We start from the raw sequence: 27535 nt of genomic DNA, 5'->3' as shown, positions 1-27535 counted from the left end.
TACTGCAATTTGTTATTATGAGGATGTCCAAAAATCTTGCTGAAAAGCCTTCAGTTAATCCAAAATGCTGCAGCAAGAGTACTGACAGGGACTTGAAAGAGCGAGCATATTTCTCCTGTTTTGGCTTCCCTTCAATCGCTTCCTGTTAAAGCCAGAACTGAATTTAAAATCATGCTCCTCACATACAAGGTCTGAAATAATCAGGCCCCATCTTATCTTAATGACCTTGTAGTACCATATCACCCTATTAGAGCACTTCACTCTCGCACTGCAGGCCTACTTGTTGTTCCTAGAGTAAAAAAAAAAAAAAAGATGGCGCGGCCACGTCCAGACGCCTTCCTGACCGCTCCGCTCCGACTATCCACTTTTCTTGTTTTTTACTTATTTTTTGCTCTGGTTTACATCCCAAAATCCTCTAGTCTTATAGTATACGACAGCGGATCACTTGTAAACATCGGTGCCAAGGTTGCACATCTAATCTTGGACACTTTTAAACCTGACCTTTCCTGGCCGCCAGAGATTCTACGCGGCGCGGAGAACAACAAAGGACGGGCCGCTCATCCGAGGCGCAGAACAAAGAAGCGCCGGGGAAAACGCGCTGGTATTAGGAACAGACTGAGACAGCAGGCGCATCGCGCACCACTGCCCAGTATCCTACTGGCCAATGTACTATCCATGGAGAACAAGCTCGATGACCTAAGAGCAAGGGTCACCTTCCAACGTGACATGAGGGACTGCAACATTCTGTGCTTCACGGAGACATGGCTGTCCCCCACCGTGCCGGACCAGGCCGTAACTCCGTCGGATTCATTCTTTGTGCTCCGCGCGGACAGAATGGCAGAGTCGAACAAAACCAAAGGTGGAGGAGTGTGTTTCATGGTAAACAGAAAGTGGTGTGATGCCAGGAGCATTTCTACTCTCTCCAGCGGCTGCTCGCCACATCTGGAGTTCCTGAGCATTAAGTGCCGCCCTTTCTATCTGCCCCGTGAGTTCACCTCAGTCATCGCCACGGCGGTCTACATCCCACCCCAAGCGGACACAGGTATGGCTTTGTCCGAATTACATGATGTGCTGAGCTCGCTTCAAAACAAGGACCCGGGCGCAGCCCTCATTGTAGCAGGAGACTTTAACAAAGCGAACCTCAGACAAGTCATGCCAAACTTTTACCAGCATGTCTCGTGTCCAACGAGAGGGGATCGGATTTTGGATCACTGCTACACGCCATACAAGCAGGGCTACAAAGCTGTCTCACACCCGGCTTTTGGGAAGTCTGACCACAACGCCATCTTCCTCATTCCCCAGTATAAACAAAGCATACGGAGGGAAGACGTGACCACGAAGGAAGTAAAACGGTGGACTGCCCAATCAGAAGCTACGCTACAGGACGCACTCAACGACGTAGACTGGGACATGTTCAGAGCATGCGCAGTCAACATCAACAAGTTTACGGAAGTAGCAGTATGCTTCGTCAATATGCTAGCAGAGGAGATTATCCCCACTGCGAGAGTCACCACATTCCCAAACCAGAAACCGTGGATGGACAGATCGATCCGCACTGCAGTAAACGCCAGGACCGCCTCCTACAACGCGGGTCTCGCCACTGGCGATATGAGCGCCTACAAAGCGGCCTCATACGGCGTGCGGCGCACGGTGAGAGATGCCAAACGCAGGTACCGGGAACGTGTGGAGTCCTGCTTCCACCAGGGCGACACACGGAGTATGTGGCACGGACTACGCACCATTACGGACTACAAAGCCAGGGACACTGCGCCGATCAACGCCGACTCTGCATTCACCAACGAGCTGAATCGGTTCTACGCCCGTTTCGAGGTTAGCCAGGCGGCTAATGCTATCTACCGCCTGACTACCGAGGACAGTGACGTCATCAGTGAGAGACCGGTGACCAGCATCGCGGAGCATGACGTCCGAGTGGCACTGAGGAGAGTGAACACAAGGAAAGCGGCGGGGCCAGACGGCATCACCGGCCGTCTGCTGCGCTGCTGTGCTGACCAGCTAGCAGGTGTGTTCACTTACATCTTCAACGAGTCCCTGGCGAAGTCTGTGGTCCCCACATGCTTCAAAAGATCCACCATCATCCCTGTGCCCAAGAACAGCAAACCCTCATCCCTGAACGATTACCGGCCAGTTGCACTGACCTCGGTAGTAATGAAGGTGTTTGAGAGGCTGCTGAAGAACATCATCTCCTCCGCCATCCCAGACACCACAGATCCGCTGCAGTTCGCCTACAGATCCAACAGATCCACAGAGGATGCCATCGCCCACGTCCTACACACCACTCTCAGCCACGTGGACAAGAAACAGGGTAACTATGTGCGAATGCTGTTTGTTGATTACAGTTCAGCGTTTAACACAATAGTGCCCAGCAGACTGTTCACAAAGCTGAGGGATCTGGGACTTAACAGCCGTCTGTGTGCATGGGTGTTGGACTTCCTCACTGGCAGAACTCAGGTGGTGAGGATGGGCAGGTGCTTCTCCAACAGCATCACCATCAACACAGGAGCACCTCAGGGATGTGTCCTCTCGCCACTGCTCTACTCCCTCTACACTTCAGACTGTGTGGCCACCCATGGCTCCAACACCATTGTGAAGTTTGCTGACGACACAGTGGTGTTGGGTGCCATCTCCAACAACGATGAGGCGGCCTACATGGATGAAGTGAAGAATCTGGCATCGTGGTGCCAGGACAACCACCTCCAGCTGAACGTCAGCAAGACCAAGGAGCTGGTGGTGGACTTCAGAAGGGGTCAGCACAGAGACTACAAGCCCATCATCATCAATGGAGCTCCAGTGGAGAGGGTGCAGTCCTTCAAGTATCTTGGTGTCCACATCTCCTCAGATCTGACATGGGCTGCCCACATTCAGGTCCAGACCAAAAAGGCTAGGCAGCGCCTGTACCACCTACGACAACTGAGGAAGTTCAGGGTCTCTCCAAAGATCCTCAGGATTTTCTATACAGGCGCTGTGGAGAGCATCCTCACACAGAACATGACATCGTGGTTCGGGAACAGCTGTGTGAAGGACCAAAAAGCTCTCCAGAGAGTGATCCGTACAGCAGAACGCTGCTGCAGGATTGCTCTCCCCCCGCTTCAGGACACCTACACCAGGAGATGCCGGACTAGAGCGGCACAGATACTGAAGGACCCGTCCCATCCTGGCAACAAACTGTTCCAACTTCTGCAATCTGGTAGAAGGTTCCGCATCTTCCGGGCAAGGACAGAGAGACTCAAGAGGAGCTTCTATCCCCAAGCCATCCGTGCCCTAAACACACACACCCGCCCGCTCACATCATCTATAATTGACTGAGACAGGAATCTTCCAGACACTAAACCAAGGAACAATGTACATTTCAATTCCTTTAATTTTAAATATGTTTATATTGTCTATCCTGTAAAATAGTCAGATATCTATTCATATTAATGTACAGAATTCACCTGCTTGCTGCTACTACTGCACATTCACCCAGTGTATATACTATATGTGTGTATATATATATATATATATATATATATATATATATATATATATATATATATATATATATATAATGTTCTTCCTCTACACCCCCCCCCCCCCCCAATTTTTGCACATGTCGAGGAGCGTGTCAGGCTACATTTCACTGTGTGTTATACTTGTATAACTATGCATGTGACAAATAATAAAGAACCTTGAAGAACCTTGAAGAACCTTGAGTATTTAAAATTAGAATGGGAGGGAGAGCCTTCAGTTTTCAGGCCTCTCTTCTGTGGAACCAGCTTCCAGTTTGTATTCGGGAGACAGACACTATCCCTACTTTCAATATCAGGCTTAAAACTTTCCTTTTTGCTAAAGCATATAGTTAGGGGTGACCCTGAATCCTCCCTTAGTTATGTTGCAATAGACGTAGGCTGCCGGGGATTCCCATGATGCATTGAGTTTTTCCTTTCCAGTCACCTTTCTCGCTCACTATGTGTTACCTCTCTGCATTGAATCATATCTGTTATTAATCTCTGTCTCTCTTCCACAGCATGTCTTTGTCCTGTTTTCCTTCTCTCACCCCAACCGGTCGCAGCAGATGGCCACCCCTCCCTGAGCCTGGTTCTGCCGGAGGTTTCTTCCTGTTAAAAGGGAGTTTGGGGCGATCGTGGCTAAAGAGTTGGGAGTTCGCCTTGTAATTGGAAGGTTGCCGGTTCGAGCCCTGGCTCCGACAGTCTCGGTCGTTGGTCCTTGGGCAAGACACTTCACCCATTGCCTACTGGTGGTGGTCTGAGTGCCCGGTGGCGCCAGTGTCCGGCAGCCTCACCTCTGTCAGTGCGCCCCAGGGTGGCTGTGTATGTAGCTTGCCATCACCAGTGTGTGAATGTGTGTGTGAATGGGTGGATGACTGGATATGTAAAGCTCTTTGGGGTCCTTAGGGACTAGTAAAGTGCTATACAAATACAAGCCATTTACCATTTTTCCTTCCCACTGTCGCCAAAGTGCTTGCTCATAGGGGGTCATATTATTGTTGGGCTTTTCTCTGTATCTACTGTACAATATAAAGCGCCTTGAGGCGACATTCGTTGTGATTTGGCGCTACATAAATAAAATTGAATTGAATAGATCTAGGATCAACTCTTATTTTCAGAAGACCTGGAGGTGTTTGACCTGAAGAAACACACTGCTTCAGAGAAGACTTTTCTGAGGTTGTTGCCATGGGTAAAAACTTCCAACAAATCTCTGTAAGTGTGTAGAGACACACCTCAACATTGTTGCTTTAACTGTTTAGATATGGAATTGAAAAACCCCCTGAACATTTTCATTTGCAATTTAGGCTGGGTGGGTGTAACCTCTCAGAGAGAAGCTGTCAAGCTTTGTCCTCGGCTCTTGACACGGAGTCCTGCAGCCTGAGAGAGCTGAACCTGAGTAACAACGACCTACAGGATTCAGGAATAAAGTTTCTGTCTGCTGGTCTGGCAAGTCCACACTGTAAACTGGAAACTCTCAGGTCAATACACATTGCACGTCTTAAAACAGACATGATGTACAGTATTTTTGTGCACTATAAGATGGACCTAAAGTTGTTACATTTTCACAAAAATCGACAGTGCACCATATAATCCAGTGCGCCTTATGTATGAATACCCGTTGTGCTTACTGACCTCGAACCGATTTTATGTGGTACACAGTGCTCAAAAATCGGTCAAAAATGTTTTAGCACATCTTTGGTAAGCTATGAAGCTGCACTGCTTGATGGATAGTCAGAGCAATATGGCTACTGTAGTGAGGAGCCTTGCAGAGTAATCTGGGTCCATGAATACTAACTTGAGTGACTGTACCCGGCGAGGCTCCATATTAAAAATGGAGATGAAGATAAAGAGTTCCAAGACCTGTAAAGGCAATAGAATATGTGCAAGAAACACTTACCCCCGCAGCTGTGACTTTTTATTCTAGTTTTCGTTTCTTCTATGTCTACTGATTTATGAGTCTTTTTCTGTGCTCTGTATAATCTGTCTTGTCCTGTGTTTTACTTTGAGTTATGCCACTGCTTTAGTGTCTCCCTGTGTTCCGTGTCTCCTCAGGTATTTCATGTCTGTATGTTCAATGTCCTAATTGGCAGGTTTGTGTTTCCATGTTCAGTGTGTTTAGTTTTGCTTCCCCTGTGGTGTCATGTTCATTTGTGTCAGCTGTGTTTCCCCAGGTTTTTCTACTTCCCTCATTACCCTTCTGTGTATTTAAGTCCTCTGTCTTCCTCTGTTCAGTCTCGGGTCATCTGTTTGTCTCACTACATGCTTCTGTGAGTCTCGGCTCTTCATGTCTCAGGTTTTCCCTCCAGCTCCTGTTCATGTTCTGATTATCTCACGTTATAGTTTTTCATGTTCCTCTGCAGGCCATGTTCATGGCACATTTTTCATGTTTTATTTTTATTTTTTCTCTAGTTTGCCATGTTTTTGTTTTGACATTAGCCCAAATAAAGGCTCACTTTTTGTTATACTTCATTTTTCTCCCATTCCTGTGCTTTGCACCACACCTCTAAACACACCATCCTGCCTGTCACACCAGCTGTGACAGGAGGATAGAAAATAAGTACTTTATATGACATTTTTGTGTCCATGAACCAGCATAATCTTGTAGCTATTAAGCAGAGTTGGGAGGAAGAAACTGTTATTTTTTTTAAAGTAAGTAGAGGTAATATGCATTGAAGCTAATTTTACTACAAATTCATACACATCGAGGGAGTTTAAGTGGACTATAATATTAAGCTTTTTCAGAACTCCAAAAATCAAAGATGAACCTAAATAATCCCGGCTCATGCTGGAGAAAGTGTGGCATTCAAATAACAGCTCACACTCATGTATTTTGGTCATGCGCCAAACTTACTGCAATCTGAAAGGATTGATGCTGTCAAAGCAGTTTTTAAAGTTAACATATCACCAGATCTCAGCTGGGTCTCATATCACACGGGCTAGAGGGATGAACTAAGATCTGCCTCCTTAATCTGTTGTTAGGATGCCTGGGTCGTCGACCCAGGGTTTTTGAGTTTATGATATTATTTATACTGTCTAGTTTTTGGTTTCTTTGAGTTCTGTCTTATGGCTTAGGTCTCTGTCTTCTTTAGTTGCTCTGTCTCCCCTATCACCTGCATCCCCTTGTCTAGTTCGCGTCTATGTGTATCTTAAGTTCCTATATCCCCGTGTTCAGTCAGTGTTTGTGTCTGCCCTGTTCCCACGTCTCTGTTCCCTCTGTAGTGCCTGCATGTGAGTCTGTGTCTTTGTTCAGTCTGTGTTATGTGTTTCCTGTTTTACTTTGAAGGTCTCCGTCTTTTCTCAGTGTGTTCAGTTTACGCTTCTTTGGTCTCGTCAGTTCTGATTTGCCCCAGCTGTGTTTCCCTCCTGTTACTCATTTCCTGATTGCTCCCTCTGTGTATTTAAGCCCTGTGTTTCTTAGTGTCTGTGTCGCGATCTACCGTTTTCTTAGCTGTGTGTTCTGTCATTCCTCTGGTTTAAGTTTGTTTTGAGTTTTTTCAGTTATGTTATATTTTTGAGTACCAAATTAAAGCCTTTTTGAGTTCACGTCTGTCTCCGGAGTCTGCACCTTGGGTCCTATTCCTGCCTGCACACAGCCACACCTAACAGAAGATCGCGACCAGAACATGGACCCAGCAGACTCCGTGTGGTATCAGCGACCCGCAGTTTCTGCCTTCCTCAAGGAGATCGTGAGGGAGGAAGCTGAGCATGCCCAGGAGCTCCAGTCACCCTTCTATGGGTCACGTTTGGCTTTGGGAGGGCCCCGCAGCCTCCAAATGGCTACGGCCGAGCCAGTGTCTATGCCTCGGGCGATCAGGTTGAGCACGTGCTCCTTCTCTCCAGTCGCTACACCTCCGCCTTCACCCCTGGATTACCAGTCCGACAAGAGAGTTAAGCGGCGGAGGAAGAGAGATTATGTGACACCGGACGTTAGACTCACTCCGCTGCAGTCCTTCGCTCTGTTTTTGGGTCTGCCGCGTTCTGAGCTTCACAAACTCTCTGCTTCCTCATCGCAGCCCGGTCCTTTGGAGGGTTCGCAGCCCAGTTCGCCACCTCCCACTTCCCGGAGGAGGCGACGCTCACACCGTCACCACTCTTTTTCTGCGGAGCAACTCCCGGTGGTGAGTTGTGATTGCTGTCGTTCCTCGGAGCTGGAGACTAACAATCATATGAACACTGCTAAGACTGAGACTATTAAGACTGTTAGACGTGGTGGTGGTAGGAAGTTAAAAAACATTTTAGAAGAGTCTGTGTTTGCTGAGCCTGCTCCTTCGCACCATTGTGTTCCTGCTCCCAGGGCAGCTCAGGCCCAGCATTCCCCTGCACCTGTTTCAGTGCTTCAGGTGAGGGAAGCTGAGGTCCAGCTGGTCCCTGCTCGGGTGTCTAGGCTGGCTGAGCCTCTGCCTGTCGCTGCACCCGTACCAGCTCCTCGGGTGGGGACTGCAGCTGCCCAGCCGTTGACTGTGCCTGTCCCGGCTCCCAGGGTGAGGATGACCGGGAACCAGTTAGCTCCTGCACCCGTACCTTCTCCTCGGGTGGGAGTGGCTGGTGTCCGGCAGGTACTTGCACCTGTTTCTGACCTCGCTGGAGGCTCAGGTGAGCCCGTCCAGCAGTTTTCTGTAGGATCCGTAGGCTCAGACAACCTAGTCCAACCGTCTGCTAATCCACCACCTCACCCGCCATTACTGCCATCGTTACAACAGTCAATACAACTTAAACTTCTCTCCATAGCTCAGACATTAGCTCACCTATCGGCTCAGTCACCTGCTCAGCCACCTGTCTCCGCTGGAGGGTCCGAGGGGCCCGTTCAGCCACCTGTCTCCGCTGGAGGGTCCGAGGGGCCCGTTCAGCCTCCTGTCTCCGCTGGAGGGTCCGAGGGGCCCGTTCAGCCTCCTGTCTCCGCTGGAGGGTCCGAGGAACCGCTTCAGCCACCCGTCTCCGCTGGAGGGTCCGAGGAACCGCTTCAGCCACCCGTCTCCGCTGGAGGGTCCGAGGAATTGCTTCAGCCGTCTCTTCCTGCTGGAGGATCCGAGGGGCCAGTTCAGCCTCCTGTCTCTGCTGGAGGGTCCGAGGGGCCCGTTCAGCCACCTGACTCTGCTGGAGGGTCCGAGGGGCCCGTTCAGCCACCTGTCTCCGCTGGAGGGTCCGAGGGGCCCGTTCAGCCACCTGTCTCCGCTGGAGGGTCCGAGGAACCGCTTCAGCCACCTGTCTCCGCTGGAGGGTCCGAGGGGCCCGTTCAGCCTCGTGCCTCGTCAGCTGGGGGTCCGGGAGGACCCAGCCAGCACGTCCTAGTGTCTGCTGATGGTTCTGGCGAGGCCGTTCAGCCACCACCGGCTCCACCGCCTGGTCCGGCCTCCGAGTCTGCAGTTCCGTCTGGTCCGGCCCCCGAGTCTGCAGCTCCGCCTGGTCCGGCCCCCGAGTCTGCAGCTCCGCCTGGTCCGGCCCCCGAGTCTGCAGCTCTCCCTGATCCGACCTCAGCCTCTGTAGCTCCGCCTGCCCGGCCTACACGTCCTGCTCGTCCTGCACGTCCTGCTCGTCCTGTCCGGCCTGCACGTCCTGCACGGCCTGCACGTCCTGCTCGTCCTGTCCGGCCTGCTCGTCCTGCACGTCCTGTCCGGCCGATGACTGGACGTCATTGCCGTCATGGACGGCCCCCTGAACTATGTCGCCGTCGGTGCCTCCCGCCCGGCCGGCCTCCTGATCTGCTTGGTCGCCGTCGGTGCCTCCCGCCCGGCCGGCCTCCTGATCTGCTCGGTCGCCGTCGGTGCCTCCCGCCTGGCCGGCCTCCTGAACTGTTTTCTGGGCTCTTGGACCATCAGCCTCCGGGCCGCCCCCCTGAACTGCCCGGGTTTGGACTATCGTGCTGTCAGCCTCCGGGCCGGCCCCCTGAACTTTTTTGAGACTATTGCCTGGGCCTCTGCGCTTTTCGTGAGCTCTTTTGTTTGTTTGCTTTTGGACTATGCCTGGGCCTTGGTGCTGTTGTTTTGGACTTTGTTCCTGTGTTTTCTTCTGTTGCTTTCCAGGCTCCGTTGTTTGTTCTTTCTTCTTTTGGTTTGGCTCCTTGTTTTGTTTCGAGCCCTCCATCCTGTTTCCCCTGCCGCCCACCCTGGTTGGGTTGTTTTTGTTTTTTTGTTTTTGATGTTTTGGTTTGGGCTGTCTGGAAGCCAGCCCTTAAGGGGGGGGGGGGGGGGGGGGTACTGTTAGGATGCCTGGGTCGTCGACCCAGGGTTTTTGAGTTTATGATATTATTTATACTGTCTAGTTTTTGGTTTCTTTGAGTTCTGTCTTATGGCTTAGGTCTCTGTCTTCTTTAGTTGCTCTGTCTCCCCTATCACCTGCATCCCCTTGTCTAGTTCGCGTCTATGTGTATCTTAAGTTCCTATATCCCCGTGTTCAGTCAGTGTTTGTGTCTGCCCTGTTCCCACGTCTCTGTTCCCTCTGTAGTGCCTGCATGTGAGTCTGTCTTTGTTCAGTCTGTGTTATGTGTTTCCTGTTTTACTTTGAAGGTCTCCGTCTTTTCTCAGTGTGTTCAGTTTACGCTTCTTTGGTCTCGTCAGTTCTGATTTGCCCCAGCTGTGTTTCCCTCCTGTTACTCATTTCCTGATTGCTCCCTCTGTGTATTTAAGCCCTGTGTTTCTTAGTGTCTGTGTCGCGATCTACCGTTTTCTTAGCTGTGTGTTCTGTCATTCCTCTGGTTTAAGTTTGTTTTGAGTTTTTTCAGTTATGTTATATTTTTGAGTACCAAATTAAAGCCTTTTTGAGTTCACGTCTGTCTCCGGAGTCTGCACCTTGGGTCCTATTCCTGCCTGCACACAGCCACACCTAACATCTGTTACTCACTTCTATCACCCAGTCACACAAACATTGTTTAACACTTGCATTGACACACTTTAATTTTGATGGATGGGCTCAGTACCTTGTCCAAAGATACTTTGAGATTGAGAAGCACGGAGCAAACCAGTGACCCTCTGACTGGTAGTAAGCTGCTTCCTGAGCCACAGTCTGCCCAGGACAATTATATTACTATTTGATTGCCTTGGAATTTGATTACGAAACTGGCCACCAAGCTCAAATCTGGCTCATCTTCAAGGAGAATCATCGCGGCTGATTTACCTATTGCTAGCATTCACTCTATTATTTAAGTTTCCATCTTACACTGACAAGGCACAGCCAGTGAAGTAGCAGTTTATCTCAGTACCTCACCAACATTCAAAAGGAGTTAAATAATGCCAAGGAGCAGGACTGTTCCGTTCCTGTAGACGGCAATGATTATTGATTTTATTCTAGCTTCATGAACCTCACAATTATCCCTCTTTACTGTTCAAGAAATGGAAACAACTGTGAACAACTACCAACAAGCTCCTGCAGTTCAGTTAACCACAAAACCAAACAGAAATAATGGAGATGGGAGTCAAATGTATGCCGGTGCGCTGCTCTTTAAAACGTGTCTGTGGTTTTAAACAGTTTGCTGCCTGCTAATGCAACCCCACACGCGGACCAGTAATGTGCTTTGATTTAAGTGTTTGTATTAATAAAACACACCATAAGTATTTTTCAAAGTAACTTCTGACACATTAAAACAAGAAACCCATGATGCAGTGAGTGTGTTGTGTCTCTGTAGTCTATCAGGGTGTCTGATCACAGAGAAAGGCTGTTGTTCTCTGGCCTCAGCTCTGAGCTCCAACCCCTCCCATTTGAGAGAGCTGGACCTGAGCTACAACCATCCAGGAACCTCAGGAACGACGGTGCTGTCAGCTGGACTGAAGGATCCATGCTGGAGACTGGACACTCTCAAGTATGTAGAGTCCTAAGTGAACCTGTCCTTTCCTCAGGTCCTGAACCAAAGTCTTCATGAGCCATCTGATTAGTTGACAACCCGTTTTACCTCCCGAGCCCAAGTGATGTTATGAAAGGCAGAATAAATCATTCCTGAAGGTTAATTGTCAGTTTGTCCTGGAAAGGAGCGACCACAGCACAATATTTTAGAGATACTTTACTTAAGTGTACCTGTCCAGTTGTTGAAAATATTGCAAAACTTAATTTAGTCTAAGATGGAATTAAAAAAAACCAAACTAACATGACATTCATCTTAGATTCAACTTTAATTTAGGTTTATTATTTCAACACAATGTCCATGTGTGCATGCTGCAACAAGCTGTGCTCCTCCTCCTTTCAGGGTGGAGCCTGCTGGAGTCCAATGGTTGATACCAGGCCTGAGGAAGTGTAAGTGTGTTTTTCATGTGATTCATGAAAACAAAGCAGCACACATTCAACCATCTTCAATGAACAGATGATGGATCAATAACTGCAGCTGTATTATACTTTCACTCAGATTTCTGTGAACTCAACATCGACACAAACACAGCGTACAGAAACCTCAAACTGTCTGATAGAAACAGGAAGGTGACATACATGGAAGGCGATAAACTGTATCCGGATCATCCAGACAGATTCGAATGGTGCACTCAGCTGCTGTGTAGAAATGGTCTGACTGGTCGCTGTTACTGGGAGGTGGAGTGGAGTGGAGACATTTTTATTTCATTGAGTTACAGAGGAATCGGAAGGAGGGGATTCAGTAAAGACTGTGTGTTTGGATGGAATGACCAGTCGTGGAGTTTGAACTGCTCTGATGATGGTTGTTATTCTGTGTGGCACAATGACAGAGGAACTACGATCTCCTCCTCCTCCTCCTCCTCCTCGGTCTCTCACAGAGTAGGGGTGTATGTGGACTGTCCTGCTGGCACTCTGTCCTTCTACAGTGTCTCCCCTGACACTCTGATCCACCTCCACACCTTTAACACCACATTCACTGAAACTCTGTATCCTGGATTTGGATTTTGGTCATTTGGTTCTTCAGTGTCTCTGTGTGCAGTTGAGTATCACTGGTCTCTTCCTGTTATAGAAACACTTACTTATTGTGTAGAGTTTCTTGCTGATTTTGTTCCCATATCCACGTCAGGATGCCAGAAAAAGACAGCTGACCGAAAAACCTTCACACAGGTATCAAATTATTAAATGCAGTAAAACTGAACCTGAGACTAGATTATGTCATAACTTACTTCAGTTGAAAGTTTAGCTCATTCTGGTTAGTTACAGCTTAATACACCAGTATACAGCAAAGAAAGGATGTACTCTTTGTATGATGTCCAAGGGGGCAGACTAACCCATAAACTGGATCTACAGAAACAGTTACTATTGTTTGTCTCTGTAGGATTGAAGGGTTCACGATGATTAAAGCTTCCTGTGAGTACTCAGACTTAGAAGTATTTTGCTGGAAAGTTTTCAAAAATGTTAACAAGCCAGGTTCAAATTGCCCAAACCTACTGACGTCTGCTGCTGATCTTTTGTCTTTAGGTGTTTCCAGTGTAAAAGCAGACACACAGCCTGGTTTGTCAGAGGATAACACAAAGATGATCGAGGTGAGTTTCCAGATATTTAAGGACTCTAAAACACAGATTTAACAAATATCTGTTGTAGGCTGGTACTTTTTCAACTCTTTGTACAACAAACTGTCAGTACAGAAACGGATTCATCATTTCATATGAGAACTTTGTGCTGTATCCAAGCTTTGTACTCATTCCCAGCAAATACTAATTTGTAATTTTTTGACAGTTTTGTACCCTTTCAGGTACATATTGTTGATGTGATTCACGACCTAGCTTTCTTCTCCAAGTATATGTTCCTGAAACCTCTAATGTTACTTCTTTCAGTCCAGTTTCACACCTGAGGTGTACGGTGAATCTGCACACATCTTTTACAGGTAATCCTGCACAAGTCTGCATGTAACAAATCTGAAGCTCATCAGACCTCAGACTATGTCTTCCTCCTCCCGTCTCCACAGTTTCCTTCTATTGGGGTTAAACTGTCACGGTTGTTATCCTATGAGTTCTCCTTTGTATATGACTTCTTGTATTCTGAGTTCTGTTTTTGTATTCTAGTTTTGAGGGTTTTTTTCTGTCTAGTTCTTAGGTTTAGTTCTGTGCCCAGTCTGTTTCCCGTTTTACTTTGAAGGTCAACATATTCTGTTTTGCTTCCTCCCAAACTCGTCTTTGTATTTAGTGTCTGCATGTGTTCCCATTCAGTGTCGCGTCATCCCTCATTCTGGCCTGTGTGTTTTGGTTCTGTTTCAGTTTGTAGCCCTTCTAGTTTTTTTTTCGGTTTTCAACTTATGCCTCCAATAAAGCAGGGGTCCTTGAGTTTAAGTTCTGCCTCCAGGAGTCTGCATATTGGGTCCTTTTCCTGCCTGCCTGCACACAGCCATGACATAAACATTGATTTGAAAGCTAGACGTGCTTTCGTGTATTTAAGTGTGGGAGGCTTAGCAGTTTGTTATCTCTCCGATGAATTTACCAACAGGACTGGAAACAGAGAGGATTTTTTATTGGGATTATATTTTTTCCTTTATCTCTTTTCTTGAAGATAAACAATAAAACCCAGAAAACAATGATAACAGGTGGCCAGGTAACAGGAGCACTGGGAGCTGTAACCCTGAACGTGGAAGAGTGACTCCAGTAGCTTTAAGGACAGAGTCAGAGGTGTCAGTCACACAGGCCTGCAGATCGGTTGGTTAGCTTGTAAACTCCACCAACAACTAAAAAACTGAAAGTTAAGTTTTCATTCACAAGATGGTTTGTATCAGGGAATATAGCAGATAAATTAGCTAACAGTTGTAGACCTAGCTGGTTGGAAACAGGAACACAGGTAGATTTTTAAACAAATGGGTTATAACCTAAAAAAGTAGGAAGCAAATAATAACAAAGGAACAAACTATATATGACCTTATTTATTCATATGCAGATATCTGTTTGTTTGCAGGTTTTAACATGGTCACTCATCTCTGCATTGCTTCAGTTTCAGGTGTCCTGGTCAAGGTGTGTTCCAGTGTACTCTGACTGGACTCGTGTTTGATATCAGTCAGCAGGCAGAGCTTCTGTACAAGACCGTCCAATGGGATGAGAAACTCCTTCAGCAATCCAATAAGATGGCTGCAGGCCCACTGTTTAACATTAAGAGTTCAAAGGATGCAGTCCGTCAGCTCCACCTACCACACTGTGTACCAAAGCATGGTGAGCAAAGCACTCCTCATGTGGGGATGCTAACGCCCCTACAGGCTGCAGAAATTTTCCTACTGACTGCCATAATGATCACTGAGACCCTGTTAATGTCAGAGCTCAAAAGGAGAGTCTTGGTTAATGTAGACTTAGAAAGAGAGAGCATTTTTCTCCTAAATTGGCTTCCCTTCATTGGCTCCCTGTTAAATCCAGAATTCAAAATCATGCTCCCCACATTCAAGGTCTTGAATAATCAGGCCTCATCTTATCTTAATGACCTTATAGTACCATATCATCCCATGGTACAGCCACTTTGCTCTCACACTGCAGCCTTACTTGTTGTCCCTACCCAGACCGTCACTGACCCACCGTCATGCTGAATGAGGATGTCGGTCCCTCAGGCCCCCATGTTTCTTACTGGTCAGAGACTTTAACACCAGTGGCCTGCTGGAGGTCATTTTGTAGCTCTGGCAATGCTCGTCCTATTCCTCTTTGCACAAAGGAGAAGATACTGGTCCCGCTATTGGGTTAAGGCCGTCTACGGCCATCTCCAGCTCTACTAGAGTAACTGCCTATACTTGGATTAAAATGCACAGTGTACTTTTAAAAGCAAAATCAGTCACCTCTGCATATCACATAAGTGGTGCGTTTAAATATTCTCCAGAAGCCTCTCCCCCGTAGTCTGTCTGATATCTCTGTGTTGGTGTTGATAAGAACGTTTGCCCAGGATAGGCATTGCAGCTGACCAATCACGTTGTTGCGTTGTTGTAGCTTTGGGAAGTAGAAGGAAAAATTTATATTTATAATTACTTGTATTATCAAGTTAGTTTTCCTTTTCCAAATTTAGGTTACTTCTGCTAGTTTGTTAGTGACAGCATTTGATGGCATAAGCTAACTTCTTAGCTAATGTCAACTGAATGCTCAGACAATGTGAATGGTCAATAGTGATTTTGATCCTGGACCATCATTGTTATGATGATGGAGGAACACCAACACAGGGACATCAGTCTGTGTTCTCCCCACAGAGGTCCTACCTGGTAGAAATGAAGGAGACTCACTTGTGTCTCTGCAACAGGGTTTGATCCATTGCCTGACCCAGGACACCATTTGAAGTGTTTTCTTTGTAAAATCAGATTCACACTGTCATTGTAATGAGGTTTTGGGAGTCGAAGAGATATCTGCTGGCTCTTTGTTTTCACAGCTCTGCTTTCCAACTGTCTGTCTGTCGTCCACATCTCTGATGGGGAAATGAACGTCCTCAAGCCCCTAAAGATCACAGACACTCATGTGATTGTGGAATTTCCTCACCTCTCTTCCTTTGGACTCGTGTGGGACATAATAAGGAGGTTTTGGAACAAGGAGAAACCAGTTTTGGGCCAAGTTTTGTTGTTCCTCCGTCTGCCAAACCCCAAAACACAGAAGCAAAACCTCAGTGTGTTTCTCTTGCCAAGCAACATCCCAGTGGAAGAGGTAAAGATCTAGGAAAGGTTATACCTTTACCTTCAGTATTAATTAATTTTATCTTTCTCGGAGCTTGTCCATCTTCTGTTACTTGGGTCAAGTCAGGTTCAGAGACAGCAGAAAATACAAGTTATTCCAGGTTTCCTTCTCTTCAGAAGAATCTTCCACATCTTCCAGGGGATCTTGGGGAGGTCCCAGACCGACTGGGACTATATATCTTGTATGGATGTTGTACTTCATGAGGTGGTTTAAGTAATACTAGGGTGCATTACAATGGGAATTTATGATAAAGAACTAACCTGCTCTAGAGGAGGTTACATTTGAGTGGAAGAAAACTCAAACCTCATTCTGCCCCTTACCATCGAATTCAGCATCATTTGTGGGTGAACTGAGCATTTGTGGCTTCATGCTTGGGTTTCACTGTTGAAACTGTTGTTATTCATAGTGTTGAATTCACTACTATCATGGCTACATGGAATGGCAAAGACAGCTAAGGCTCCATGGTATTGTAGTATTTTTATATTTTGTACAACGAAATGTACAAATTACACAAACAGTGTTTCTCAGAAACATCATGTTAAAAATGGTGGTCAGAATACGTACAACTGTCCCACAGCTGGATCTTTGTCTCCGGGTTACCACAACAGCTCAGAGGCAGATGATTTACGTCTCTCGGCTAACCACTGCTCCATCTCTGCGCTGTCACAGAGCCAAGATCGGGGACCCCTGCAATCTCCAGTCACTAGGAAAACTATGTATTCCCCAACTGGTTGGTGAATGTTTGTTAGAGGTTGCTGGGTATCCCTAGTGGGAAATCAGTTGCAAAGAGGGTGAAACATGGAAAAGAGACTGTTAGTCTTAAAGTAAGAACGTTTCCTTATCACTGCATCCAGTGCAGTTCAGAGGGAGAAGATTGTCGGTTTACTTTATAATTATACTCTTTCTTTATAATTTCACTGCCTCTTAAAGAGCAGTTTTCTTCACATGTATATTTCATCATGAGGTCATTTAAAATTACTCTAGAAATAAACTTGTCATATTTTAAGGTGAGGATGAAACACAGATATTCTGACTACATCCCGGTGCCTTCCAACTGTGAATTCTTCAAAGATTGCATATACACAGTTCTGTGTCCAGTCGCCTGTAGAATCCAGCCTGAGGTGAGTAATTCATCTCTCTGTGGTGGAGCCCTTTGACACGCTTCCATCAGAGGACTCTGGATATGATGGAGACACTTGCACTGTGTTTGCAGGAGGAAAAATTTCACCTGGATTTTGGACCAAACTACCACCCAACATTTGAGATCCGCCTTCCTGCAAACACTGAAGAAGTATCGATAACAGTCAAGGACCAAATGCAGACAGATGTCTGGAGGCGGGACATTGATCTGAGCGGTAACATCACTACACCTGACACTCGATCAGAAATGATGAGAAACGGTGGTCCGTGGTAGCTTTTGAGTAATGACCAAGGATCACCCGCAAGTTTTCTTCCTCCTTCATTCTCCTCTTCTTCTTCTTTCGGCTGTTCTGTTTAGGATCATTTGCCACCATCTCTTCCTATTCCAGCATCCTCTAAACCTGTGCATGTCCTTCTTCACTCCTTCCTTCTGCCTGCAGTTTCATCTTCATTCTCCACCCTCCCTCCTCTGCACATGCTCAGACCATCTCAACCTCTCTGACTCTCAGCTGTCCCTCTGATGGACTTGTTTCCATTCTCACTGAGGCCCTGAGCACCTCCAGCTCAGCCTCCTGTCCTGTGTTCATTAAATTGTATCTCCTCATTTTGAATTTGTCTCCAGCCACGTGATTCATGCTATTACTGTCAGAGTGTCTGAAGCTCAGCGACATTCAGTGCTGATTAATTACCAGCAGAGATTATCTCGATTTTTTGAAGCTGATTATTCTGCTATGAAGAAATCTACAAATTTTCTCTATTCCCTCAGATGTTGTTCAGACCAGAGACAATCGGTTGAGGCTGCAGAGCCTCCCACCAGACAAGCATTTGCTCTTCATTCGGAAGCAGTTTGTGGATCAAGTGTCGGATTCGACTTTGAACCAGCTGCTGGACAGCCTGTTCCAACAGGGAATCATAAATATGGAAGAAATGGATTCAGCCAGAATCAAACCCAGAGCTGACCGAGCTCGGGATGTGATCGATGTGGTGCGAAATAAAGGAGAAGAAGCCAGCTCATCCCTGATTGATGGCCTCCGTGAGTTGGATCCATACTTTTCTGAAACCCTGCATGTGAGCTGAGATGGAGCTTCAGCTATGTCCACACAGGAAGCTTTGAAACTGATGGTCACTGCCACACATCAAAGCTAAGAAAAGATTATCTCAGGACCCGGCCGCTTGCCTGTGTTTTTTTTTTTTTTGGGGGGGGGGTTGTCCTTTTTTTTGTTGCCCACAGATGCTTGAAGTTGCTGAATCTTACTGACTTGTGGTCGCTGGGCGCCATGCCACTGCGAATCACTTCCTGTGTGGATGGCATGTGACTGTAACATCATGATGGCAGCTAATAACTTCAATGTAAACTACGTCATGAAGGTTACCAGCAACACAAAGATGCTGAAACACCAGAATCTCTGCTTTACTCTGGCACCTCCTTCCTGATGACATCACCCAGGTTGTAAAATACAGTGACCTCCAATTGGTTGACAACCAACGTGTATATTTGAATGTTGAAATTTAATGTGCATCAGTTTCTTAAAAGTAACTGAATACCCTGGAAACGCCTTACATCGTTCAGATATTTGAACTGTCGTTTGTGAAAACTTGTATTATATAAAATATAAGTAGTTACATTTCTACTTTTATATTGATTTATTGATTTGATGATGGGGTTTTATTTTTCTGCTTCACTTTTAGTAAATAAATCTAAATTATGGTGAGAAGCATGGCAGCCAAACTTGTGCTCTGACATGTTGACCAAGTTCAAATTCACCAATGACTCCGCTGAACCGACTAGGCTTCAGGTTGTTAACAGTGATGTTCATTGATGTTCACTGAGCAGAGGAAAGTTTATTGTCTTCTGGCTTAGTTAAAAAACAGAATGAATTCTTGTAAAGTAATTTGAGAGATCTGGGAGTTACAAGGATGCCAATATTTTGGCTGGTAAATCAAATGAAAATGACTCCATGAACCAACAAACCCGCAGGGAGGAGATGGTCCTGCTTCCACAATGTGAGGCGAGTGCACAAGTGTGAACGTGGGCCTGATATTAGCACCATGCTCTTCTCACACTGATTGTTATAACTCAAAAGTGTTATTGGAAGTGGCTGAGGATGCATCATTTTAACCACTTCTTAATAAATATCGACTGCTGTAGGAGGTCTGCCCAATCTTGAAAAGGTATTACTAGGTCATCCATCTTCCATCCGTCTTCTGTGGTACGTGCCTCAGCTCTCTCAAACTAAAAGTTATCCTTTTTTTCTTCAAAGGACAGTTTTATTCGCCTACAAACTTTTGATCTCATTGAACTAAAGTTATGAAAATGGCTTCTTTAGTTCTGATGCAGTCATTAGATCAGACAATAAAGACCAGCCGTAGTTTCCCACATTCAGTACAGGGACGCTCATATCGGTGTTAGTGGACCGGACTCAGATAACACTGACATTATTGACCAGAAAAAGAGAGCAGATTTCTCCTATATTGGCTTCCCTTCATTGGCTCCCTGTTAAATCGAGAAATCTCTAATTTTAAGATTAGGCTTCAAACTTTCCATTTTTCTAAAGCATATAGTTAGGACTGGATCAGATGACCCTGAATCCTCCCTTAGTTATGCTGCAATAGGTCTAGGCTGCTGGGGGATTCCCATGATGCAGTGGGTGTTTCTTCTTCACTCATTGTGTCTTAATAGACCTCTCTGCATTGAATCATACTTGTTAATCTCTGGCTCTCTTCCACAGCATGTCTTTATCCTGTCTTCCTCCCCTCAATCAGTTGGTTTCTTCTTACTGTTAAAAGGAAGTTTTTCTTTCCCACTCTCACCAAAGTGCTTGTTCATAGGGGGTCATTTGATTGTTGGGTTTTCTCTGTATTATTGTAGGGTCTTTAATTTACAATATAAAGCACCTTTAGGTGACTGTTGTTGTGATTTGGTGCTGTATAAATAAAACTGAATTGCACAGAGGCCCAAGAGAACTTTGATCCTGCTTTAGGCCCTAAGGTGGAAATGGAGTGTTGGTTACTTTTTCTCTTGTTCTTGTAATCTGTCTCCAGTTTAAAAGTCCTGTGAGAACAACAGTGTCACGGTCTGGCTGGCAGACCGTGGGGATGTGGGGAAAGGAGGACCCAGGCGCGGTGCTCTATGTATAAACAGTGTGTTTATTTACAGAGTGGAACAAAAACAACAATAAATCCCCGTGTTCTCCCAGACTCCCGTGTCGTGTCTCTGCGTGAATAGTTCGTGTCTCTGTGCTCTCCGCTCCCGTGTCAGCACCCCCCGGTGCTCGCTGCTCTTCGTGCCTTCCACGCTCCTCCTGCGGGAAACAATAGACGCAGCCGTCAGGACACAAATAACCGCGGGCATACACTTACACACATTAACTCAATTCAATGGGACGACTAACGTGGAGTCTCAAGGAAATGATCCCGCGTCGGTGGGAGCTCCAACTCTCTCCTAAGTAGCTCCCCCGACGAGGCCTGATCAGCAGCAGGTGTGTGACTTCGGGTGTGGCCAGTCCTTCTGCAGGGCCACACCCCTCAGGCCTGCAGGTGGCTGAGCTCCATCCTCCAAGCATACCCGCAGACACACACACACACACACACTCACATCTACAAGCATGGAGAAGAGCAGCAGCAACACCAAAATACATATAATAATAATCATATAATTCATAACTGCTCAGGGATCCTGGGTTGCTCAGACCCAGGACCCTGACAGTACCCCCCCTCTAAGGGTCGGCTCCCGACGACCCCAAAACCAAAACAAAAAACAGCACAACCAACCCAGGGCGGGCGGCTGGGGGAACCAGGACGGAGGGCCAGAACCGAAACAAGCAAAAACAACAAAACAACAAACCGACCCAGTCCACAGTCTCAGAGTCAGACCGCGCATCCCGCAGCGGTGCAAAAAGAAAACGAAAAGACGCCACAAACAGTCACAGGCGGCCCATCAACACAACAAGAGAGTTCAGGGGGCCTACCTCGAGCCCAACGGCGGCGACGTAGCAGCTCCGGCGGACGGCCCCGGGTCCGGCAGCAGCAGCAAAACAGTTCAGGGGGCCTGCCACGGGTCCGGTGGCGGCGGAACGGTTCTGGTGGCCTGCCACGGGTCCGGTGGCGGCGGCGCTGTTCCTCCGGCGGCCTGCCACGGGTCCGGTGGCGGCGGAACGGTTCTGGTGGCCTGCCACGGGTCCGATGGCAATGTCGCTGCTCCGGTGAGCAACAGCGAGGCGTGGCACCAGGTCCATGACGCGCCGATCGCTGACGTGGACGCACCGGACGTGGATGGCGAGGAGGCCGCGCTAGACGTGGAGGTCCCTCCGGTCCGCTGACCTCCGGCCGAGCGGGACCCTCCTCGGCCGGCAGCGAGAGCTCCTCCTCAGCCGGCAGCGAGAGCTCCTCCTCGGCTCGCAGCGAGAGCTCCACCTCCGCTCGCAGCGAGAGCTCCTCCTCGGCCGGCAGCGAGAGCTCCTCCACTGCTCGCAGCGAGAGCTCCTCCTCCGGCTCGCTGAGCTCCTCAGCTGGCAGAGCGGGCTCCTCCGGCTCACTGAGCTCCTGCTCGGGCATGCTGAGCTCCTCAGCTGGCGGTGCGGGCTCCTCCGGCTCGCTGAGCTCCTGCTCGGGCATGCTGAGCTCCTCCGGCTCGCTGAGCGCCTCAGCTGACGGTGCGGGCTCCTCCGGCTCGCTGAGCTCCTGCTCGGGCATGCTGAGCTCCTGCTGCAGCCGGACGAAGTCTGAGGTTTCCCGAGCTTGCACTACCCCCCGGGCTTTACGCAGGGTGCAAAGGCAGGCGGAAACTCCCTTGAGCTGGCCGAGGTAGGGGTTTCCCTCCAGGATTGCCTCGATGGCGTTTAACCCCACCACTCCTGCCCTTGCCTTGGTGGTGTGAGTTACCCAGTCCATCAGGCGTTGGACGCGGGTGAGGTCGCTCTCTCCGGACAAGGCCGCTGGAGTGGGCAGTGGAATGGAGGCTGCTGCTGGTGGAGAAGATGGCTGAGCGTGTGATGTGGATGGTGAACAGGATGAAACGGTAAGCGGTGAGGTAGATGTCGCGGGGGATGATTCAGCAGGTGACGGCTGGATCACTAGCCGGGCGATAGGCTGAGGTACAGCGACCAGCTGGGCCGCGGGCAGCGCTTTGGCTACCGGCTGGGCAGCTGACCGTATAAACATAGCCCCAGAGTAAACAGTTGAGGTGAGTGACGATGAATTGTCCATATGACTCACCACAGCCGGCTGTTGAGATGTCTGTGGATTTAGCTGCGGTGAGGAACGCTGGCGGCGCGAACGTCGTTTCCGTGTCGTTTCCGGCGTCTCAGGCAGTGAATCCACCAGCTGTCCGAGCTGGTGGGCAGCCTGAGGAGGAGAGTGGAGGTGGAGGGTGGAAAGTAGGAAGTCCAGGACCACCGCATTAAGGGAGTCCACCAGCCAGGGGAATTTAAAAAGCATCTCCTGCAGCCGCCTCTCCACAGCGCGACGCAAACCTTCCGCTGGCTTCTCCCACCACACCTCACATAGGTGGTACACTTCATCCATAACTTCCCTCCTGAGCCTCTCCTCGGAGACCGCTGGGTCCATAAGTGGCGGGATCATTCTGTCACGGTCTGGCTGGCAGACCGTGGGGATGTGGGGAAAGGAGGACCCAGGCGCGGTGCTCTATGTATAAACAGTGTGTTTATTTACAGAGTGGAACAAAAACAACAATAAATCCCCGTGTTCTCCCAGACTCCCGTGTCGTGTCTCTGTGTGAATAGTTCGTGTCTCTGTGCTCTCCGCTCCCGTGTCAGCACCCCCCGGTGCTCGCTGCTCTTCGTGCCTTCCACGCTCCTCCTGCGGGAAACAATAGACGCAGCCGTCAGGACACAAATAACCGCGGGCATACACTTACACACATTAACTCAATTCAATGGGACGACTAACGTGGAGTCTCAAGGAAATGATCCCGCGTCGGTGGGAGCTCCAACTCTCTCCTAAGTAGCTCCCCCGACGAGGCCTGATCAGCAGCAGGTGTGTGACTTCGGGTGTGGCCAGTCCTTCCGCAGGGCCACACCCCTCAGGCCTGCAGGTGGCTGAGCTCCATCCTCCAAGCATACCCGCAGACACACACACACACACACTCACATCTACAAGCATGGAGAAGAGCAGCAGCAACACCAAAATACATATAATAATAATCATATAATTCATAACTGCTCAGGGATCCTGGGTTGCTCAGACCCAGGACCCTGACAAACAGAGTCACTGTAGAGGAGTCTGTAACCGACGCTGAAGCTCAACCACATGTAACTGAGACTGTGTGTAATGTTTTTTAAGTGTCAGGTAATTTGAAATGCAGCGTTTCTATCAGCTCACCAAACATCAGCAAACACACAAACTGTGTGCAGTTTGTCTCACAGTGTGTTGCAGCTGCTGTATTTCACAGGGAGAGAAAAGCAAGATATGGGCAGAACTTTGTGCCATCAGAAACTGAATTTGAATAAGTTAAATTTGAATTTGAATTGCTCAGATTGAATCTGAATTGTAACTTGAATAAATGCTTTTTTAAAACTGAATTTGAATTAGCTTAATTGGAAATTCAGTGTATTGGTTTGAAAATGATCGTCACTAAATTGAAATTGAATTTTATATTTTGAAAATGAATTCATTTGCTTTGAAACTATTTTATCATTTAAAAATGTAGCTCCCGAATAATTTCACTTTCACTTCTCAGCATTCAGTTTCAGTTCTACAATTCAGTTTCAGAATTCATTTTTTGGGGACTTACATCCCATATTAGATATTGTTGACCTCCAACTGCACAGAGAATTTAGAAATGTAATTATTGACAAGAGTGAACGAGCACTGATAGTGTAATCTACAGCTGTGGCCAAACGTTTAGAGAATGAGAAGTGTTGTTGTTGGTTTTTTGTTTAGTTTAGTTTATTTTTTTTACAAAGTTTGCTGTTTCAGTCATAGTTATATATCATATTATATCACTTCAAACAGAGGTGATCCAGTAATGCTGCACTAAAGAATTTGACCAACTATTCACTGTAGCTAAAGTTATTGAGTTAGCTAAAGAGTTTGGATGCAGTGTAACACATATATAAACCTAAAATACAATGGTTGGACATTCTTTTGTACATTTCCCTACTGTAGGAGTCTCTGCAAGCCTACAGGGCTCTGAGAGGGTACAAGATGACAACTTTGGAATTCAACTGGAAACAGTCGATCACGCTAAATTAGCGTTTTTAGCTAACAGCTACAATAAGCATAAAAGTTACTGTACGGCTATCATTTGTTAACATGACGCTTGTTCTTTTAAATGTAATACATTTATTACCAACCTGAGAATTTATCCGGTAGTCATTTGACATGATGAACATTTTAATTTTAAATTTTTCAAATTTCAAAACATTTTAATTTTAGTTTTGAAAAGCATTTATTCAAGTTACAATTCAGATTCAATCTGAGTAGGGGAGACCGGGGATAGTTGTAACATTTTTGACATTTCTGTCTGTAAATTGAAGCTCTTTTAAGGTAGTGGATTCAAAATGTAATGCAAAGTATTTACATGTCTCTGCTATTAAATAATGCAGCTATTTTCTCTGCAGCACAATTACCCATTGCATGGTATGGTCTCAAACACAAAGAGTGAAATGTTACAATTAACCCCATAGTCTGGGTTAGTTGTAACACATCCTGGGGTAAAATGTAACACAATGAAATAAGGGTACTAACAAAACATTAACATGTAATCTTTGTTTATTCAACACATGAATGCACTTACATCCATTTATGTAGCTGTGTGTGTGTGACAGAATGCAGAAATCTAGCTTTTGAACATATTCCAACCCCCCAAAAAAGACATATTATGGAATTTTCTGCAACTGAATATTTCATTAATTTTGGTTGGTCTTCCTTGAGTTTGGCCTCATTGGCTCAGTGGGCATTATAACCTACAACTCTTGCACCAATTTTGAACATAACAATGAAGCTGAAAAAATGTAGTTGTTCACCAGCATCGCAATTCCATTACTTTTTATCATGGCTTACCTTGGTGTGGTTTGCAAAGTGCTTCAGAAAGATGAGGGAATCTGTTTCTTGCACCCATCCTGATTTATTTCCACTACCAGTACTTCCTACTGGTCCATCTCTGACACAGAGGTCTGCATAATGTACCGGTATGTGTGGGAACACAAACAGTGGAGGAATTGTGTTGCCAATGGCATTAACCGCATATACAAATGCGACCAGTGAACCTCTCTCTGCTGATGTCGTTGCCCCAACTTGTTTAATATAAGTTAAAGTAATAGTGTGGCAAGTTGTAACATCTGCATTATTGTTACAACTAACCCAGACTGTTGCTGTTACAACTGACCCAGACTCCTATAGCCATGAACTAGCTAACATTACAGCCAACGGCTAAAACATTAGCACTAAAGACTTACACAGAATATATCCCCATAGACATACAAATAACATAATTTAAGTTTGATGAGTTTAACTGCAAAGCAGATAATGCTATCACAAATTGAAATAAAGTAGAAAAACTTACTTTTTGGCATACAAATTACTTTTTTTCATGTTAAATTGTCTGTGTTTGACAAAATGTGCTGATTTTTCACATGTGATAGCAGAACTGAATTGGGCATGCACAGGATGAGTCACATCATTTGAAACTTAGCCCTGATTGGAGAAATTGGAAGTGTTACAACTGACCCACGTTACAACTATCCCCGGTCTCCCCTAATTCAAATTCGAATTTAACTTATTTAATTCAGTTTCTGATGGCACAAAGTTCTACCCATAGAAAGAGGTAACTTCACTCAGAGATGGAAAAAATAAGAAAGACAGGACAGGAGATGAAGAAGAGAGCTTAGATTTAAAGGGAAGGACTGCTCATTTAAAGCTCAAATGTAATTCCTCATGTTTTAAAATCTGTACATGTGACATTATGTTTTTTTATAGTGTAAAACCTGCTGCTAAACAAAGTGAGGAAGACTAACTATGTTATTTAAAGGCTGCATGAAAATCCTCTGCAGGTTATTGCAGGATAAACAGGTTAGTTTGCTGCACTGTGAAAGATTTACAGTAAAGAACAGTGTGTGACTGGTGCACAGTTGCTGTGGTTTCATGGTCACAGTTAGCTTACATCAAGTGTAGCAGAGATTCATATGAATTTTAGCTGATGATGGTTGTATAGTGTCTAATATAAAGACAGAACAAACAGTGTACTGCCAGTGTAGAGGATGAAATCAGCCAGGACAACTCAGGGAACATCTGCTAACTTAAGTTGTGTACATCCACAAAGAGCAGCAGGTCAGCTGATCACAGCCTGTACATTAAGAAAATCTAGTGAAGCTGTCAATAGAAATTACTGTTAGCTATGATTATTTCCCTCACACCAGACATTACAACCCCCCCCCCCCCCTCCCCCCCCACCTGCTGAACCTGTAAAAGGTTACCATATGTGTTTAAGTTGAAATGTGTGGCTGGTAAATCTGGATTACACTAATAGTTAAAAAGTTAAGAGATAAACAGACTTATGGGGATGTTAGTTCAGTTTATGTCTTCATACAAGGAAAAAAGGGAACACCCCAGTTATATTTTGGTCTTTGTATATCGTTCAGTGTTGATTCAGTATTTTCTACTTACACTTTACATCTTCCATGGCATTACTTAAAAAATACCAGTAGATGGCGCATAGCGGCCAGGAGGAGCGTAAACCCCCTGGGAGGCAAATCTGCAGAATAAATCCTGCAGTTTAATCGTAAACAAGTTCATGATCTGTGCCTCTTTATTTCAATACACAGGTGGGTTACTAGTCCTCAAAATGACTAATAGGTAACACAGTAGAAGCAATAAGACTTTTGTGAACTCATGAATGAAAGTATACCATTATAAGTTAAGTACTGTTGAAGTATTGTGTTTTGAATGAGATCGTGATGTGAACGTGATCGTGCTAGGCTAATGGACTGGCTAGCGGGGGAAGTGAGCTTCAAGTACCGTAGCGATGCTAAGGCACGTTGTCAGTTGTGTGTTCTCTATATGTCTTGTCGAAGTAAGACAGGATGCAAAGGCTGTAATTAATGCTTGCATAGCTGCTCATGTGCTGTATATGAATGGTTATTTGCTATTCACGGGCTGTGAGTTACAGTACATTGTATTTCTTGATGCAGTGATATGTATGTGTAACCGGAACCAAGGCTGGGGCAACCTGGTCACTGCGAGCCAATGTTGTCTATATTTATGATGGTTAATGTATACTCGCCAAGGTTATTCCTGTACTTTTGCAAATGCGCTGACAGCTGTTATGCCACACGTTACAAAGAATTGCTGGTTCTTATGAGAGGCGATTAATGATTTGTTCCC

At 46.5% G+C, this 27535-nt stretch overlaps 3 protein-coding genes across 3 annotated transcripts in view; 2 read left to right on the top strand and 1 right to left on the bottom strand.

The window, feature by feature from the left end:
* The window catches only part of LOC146652882 (uncharacterized), a 30016-nt gene extending 10421 nt beyond the window's left edge, over positions 1 to 19595 (top strand). The window contains exons 3-16 of the mRNA XM_085381417.1: positions 4625 to 4718; positions 4811 to 4984; positions 11125 to 11298; positions 11680 to 11726; positions 11836 to 12374; positions 12463 to 12503; positions 12715 to 12746; positions 12858 to 12922; positions 13214 to 13263; positions 14355 to 14569; positions 15756 to 16024; positions 17062 to 17175; positions 17268 to 17409; positions 17961 to 19595. Coding sequence (XP_085237543.1) covers positions 4625 to 4718; positions 4811 to 4984; positions 11125 to 11298; positions 11680 to 11726; positions 11836 to 12374; positions 12463 to 12503; positions 12715 to 12746; positions 12858 to 12922; positions 13214 to 13263; positions 14355 to 14569; positions 15756 to 16024; positions 17062 to 17175; positions 17268 to 17409; positions 17961 to 18271 — 2267 coding nt within the window. The 3' untranslated portion in view covers positions 18272 to 19595. The remainder of the gene's footprint in view (positions 1 to 4624; positions 4719 to 4810; positions 4985 to 11124; positions 11299 to 11679; positions 11727 to 11835; positions 12375 to 12462; positions 12504 to 12714; positions 12747 to 12857; positions 12923 to 13213; positions 13264 to 14354; positions 14570 to 15755; positions 16025 to 17061; positions 17176 to 17267; positions 17410 to 17960) is intronic.
* On the top strand, positions 7056 to 9403 carry LOC146652883 (uncharacterized). The gene is made up of 5 exons (XM_085382613.1): positions 7056 to 7909; positions 8009 to 8281; positions 8459 to 8685; positions 8828 to 8909; positions 9323 to 9403. The coding sequence occupies exons 1-5, from the start codon at positions 7130 to 7132 to the stop codon at positions 9401 to 9403; spliced, it is 1443 nt and encodes a 480-aa protein (XP_085238739.1). The 5' UTR covers positions 7056 to 7129.
* A 1447-nt stretch (positions 19596 to 21042) lies between the features above and the next one.
* LOC146652881 (uncharacterized) lies at positions 21043 to 22812 on the bottom strand. Its single transcript, XM_085383224.1, has 3 exons — positions 22328 to 22812; positions 21450 to 22258; positions 21043 to 21216 (listed from the first exon to the last, which is right to left on the bottom strand). The coding sequence occupies exons 1-3, from the start codon at positions 22772 to 22774 to the stop codon at positions 21159 to 21161; spliced, it is 1314 nt and encodes a 437-aa protein (XP_085239350.1). The 5' UTR covers positions 22775 to 22812; the 3' UTR covers positions 21043 to 21158.
* Positions 22813 to 27535: the final 4723 nt, after the last annotated feature.

Source organism: Rhamphochromis longiceps, linkage group LG15, assembly GCF_057381845.1.
Source record: "Rhamphochromis longiceps isolate RC_006_pf linkage group LG15, R_longiceps_female_GT1.1, whole genome shotgun sequence".
In the NCBI taxonomy this organism is placed as follows: Eukaryota; Metazoa; Chordata; class Actinopteri; order Cichliformes; family Cichlidae; genus Rhamphochromis; species Rhamphochromis longiceps.
The sequence above is the reverse complement of the archived record's forward strand: the minus strand, read 5'-3'. Positions and strand labels throughout refer to the sequence as shown.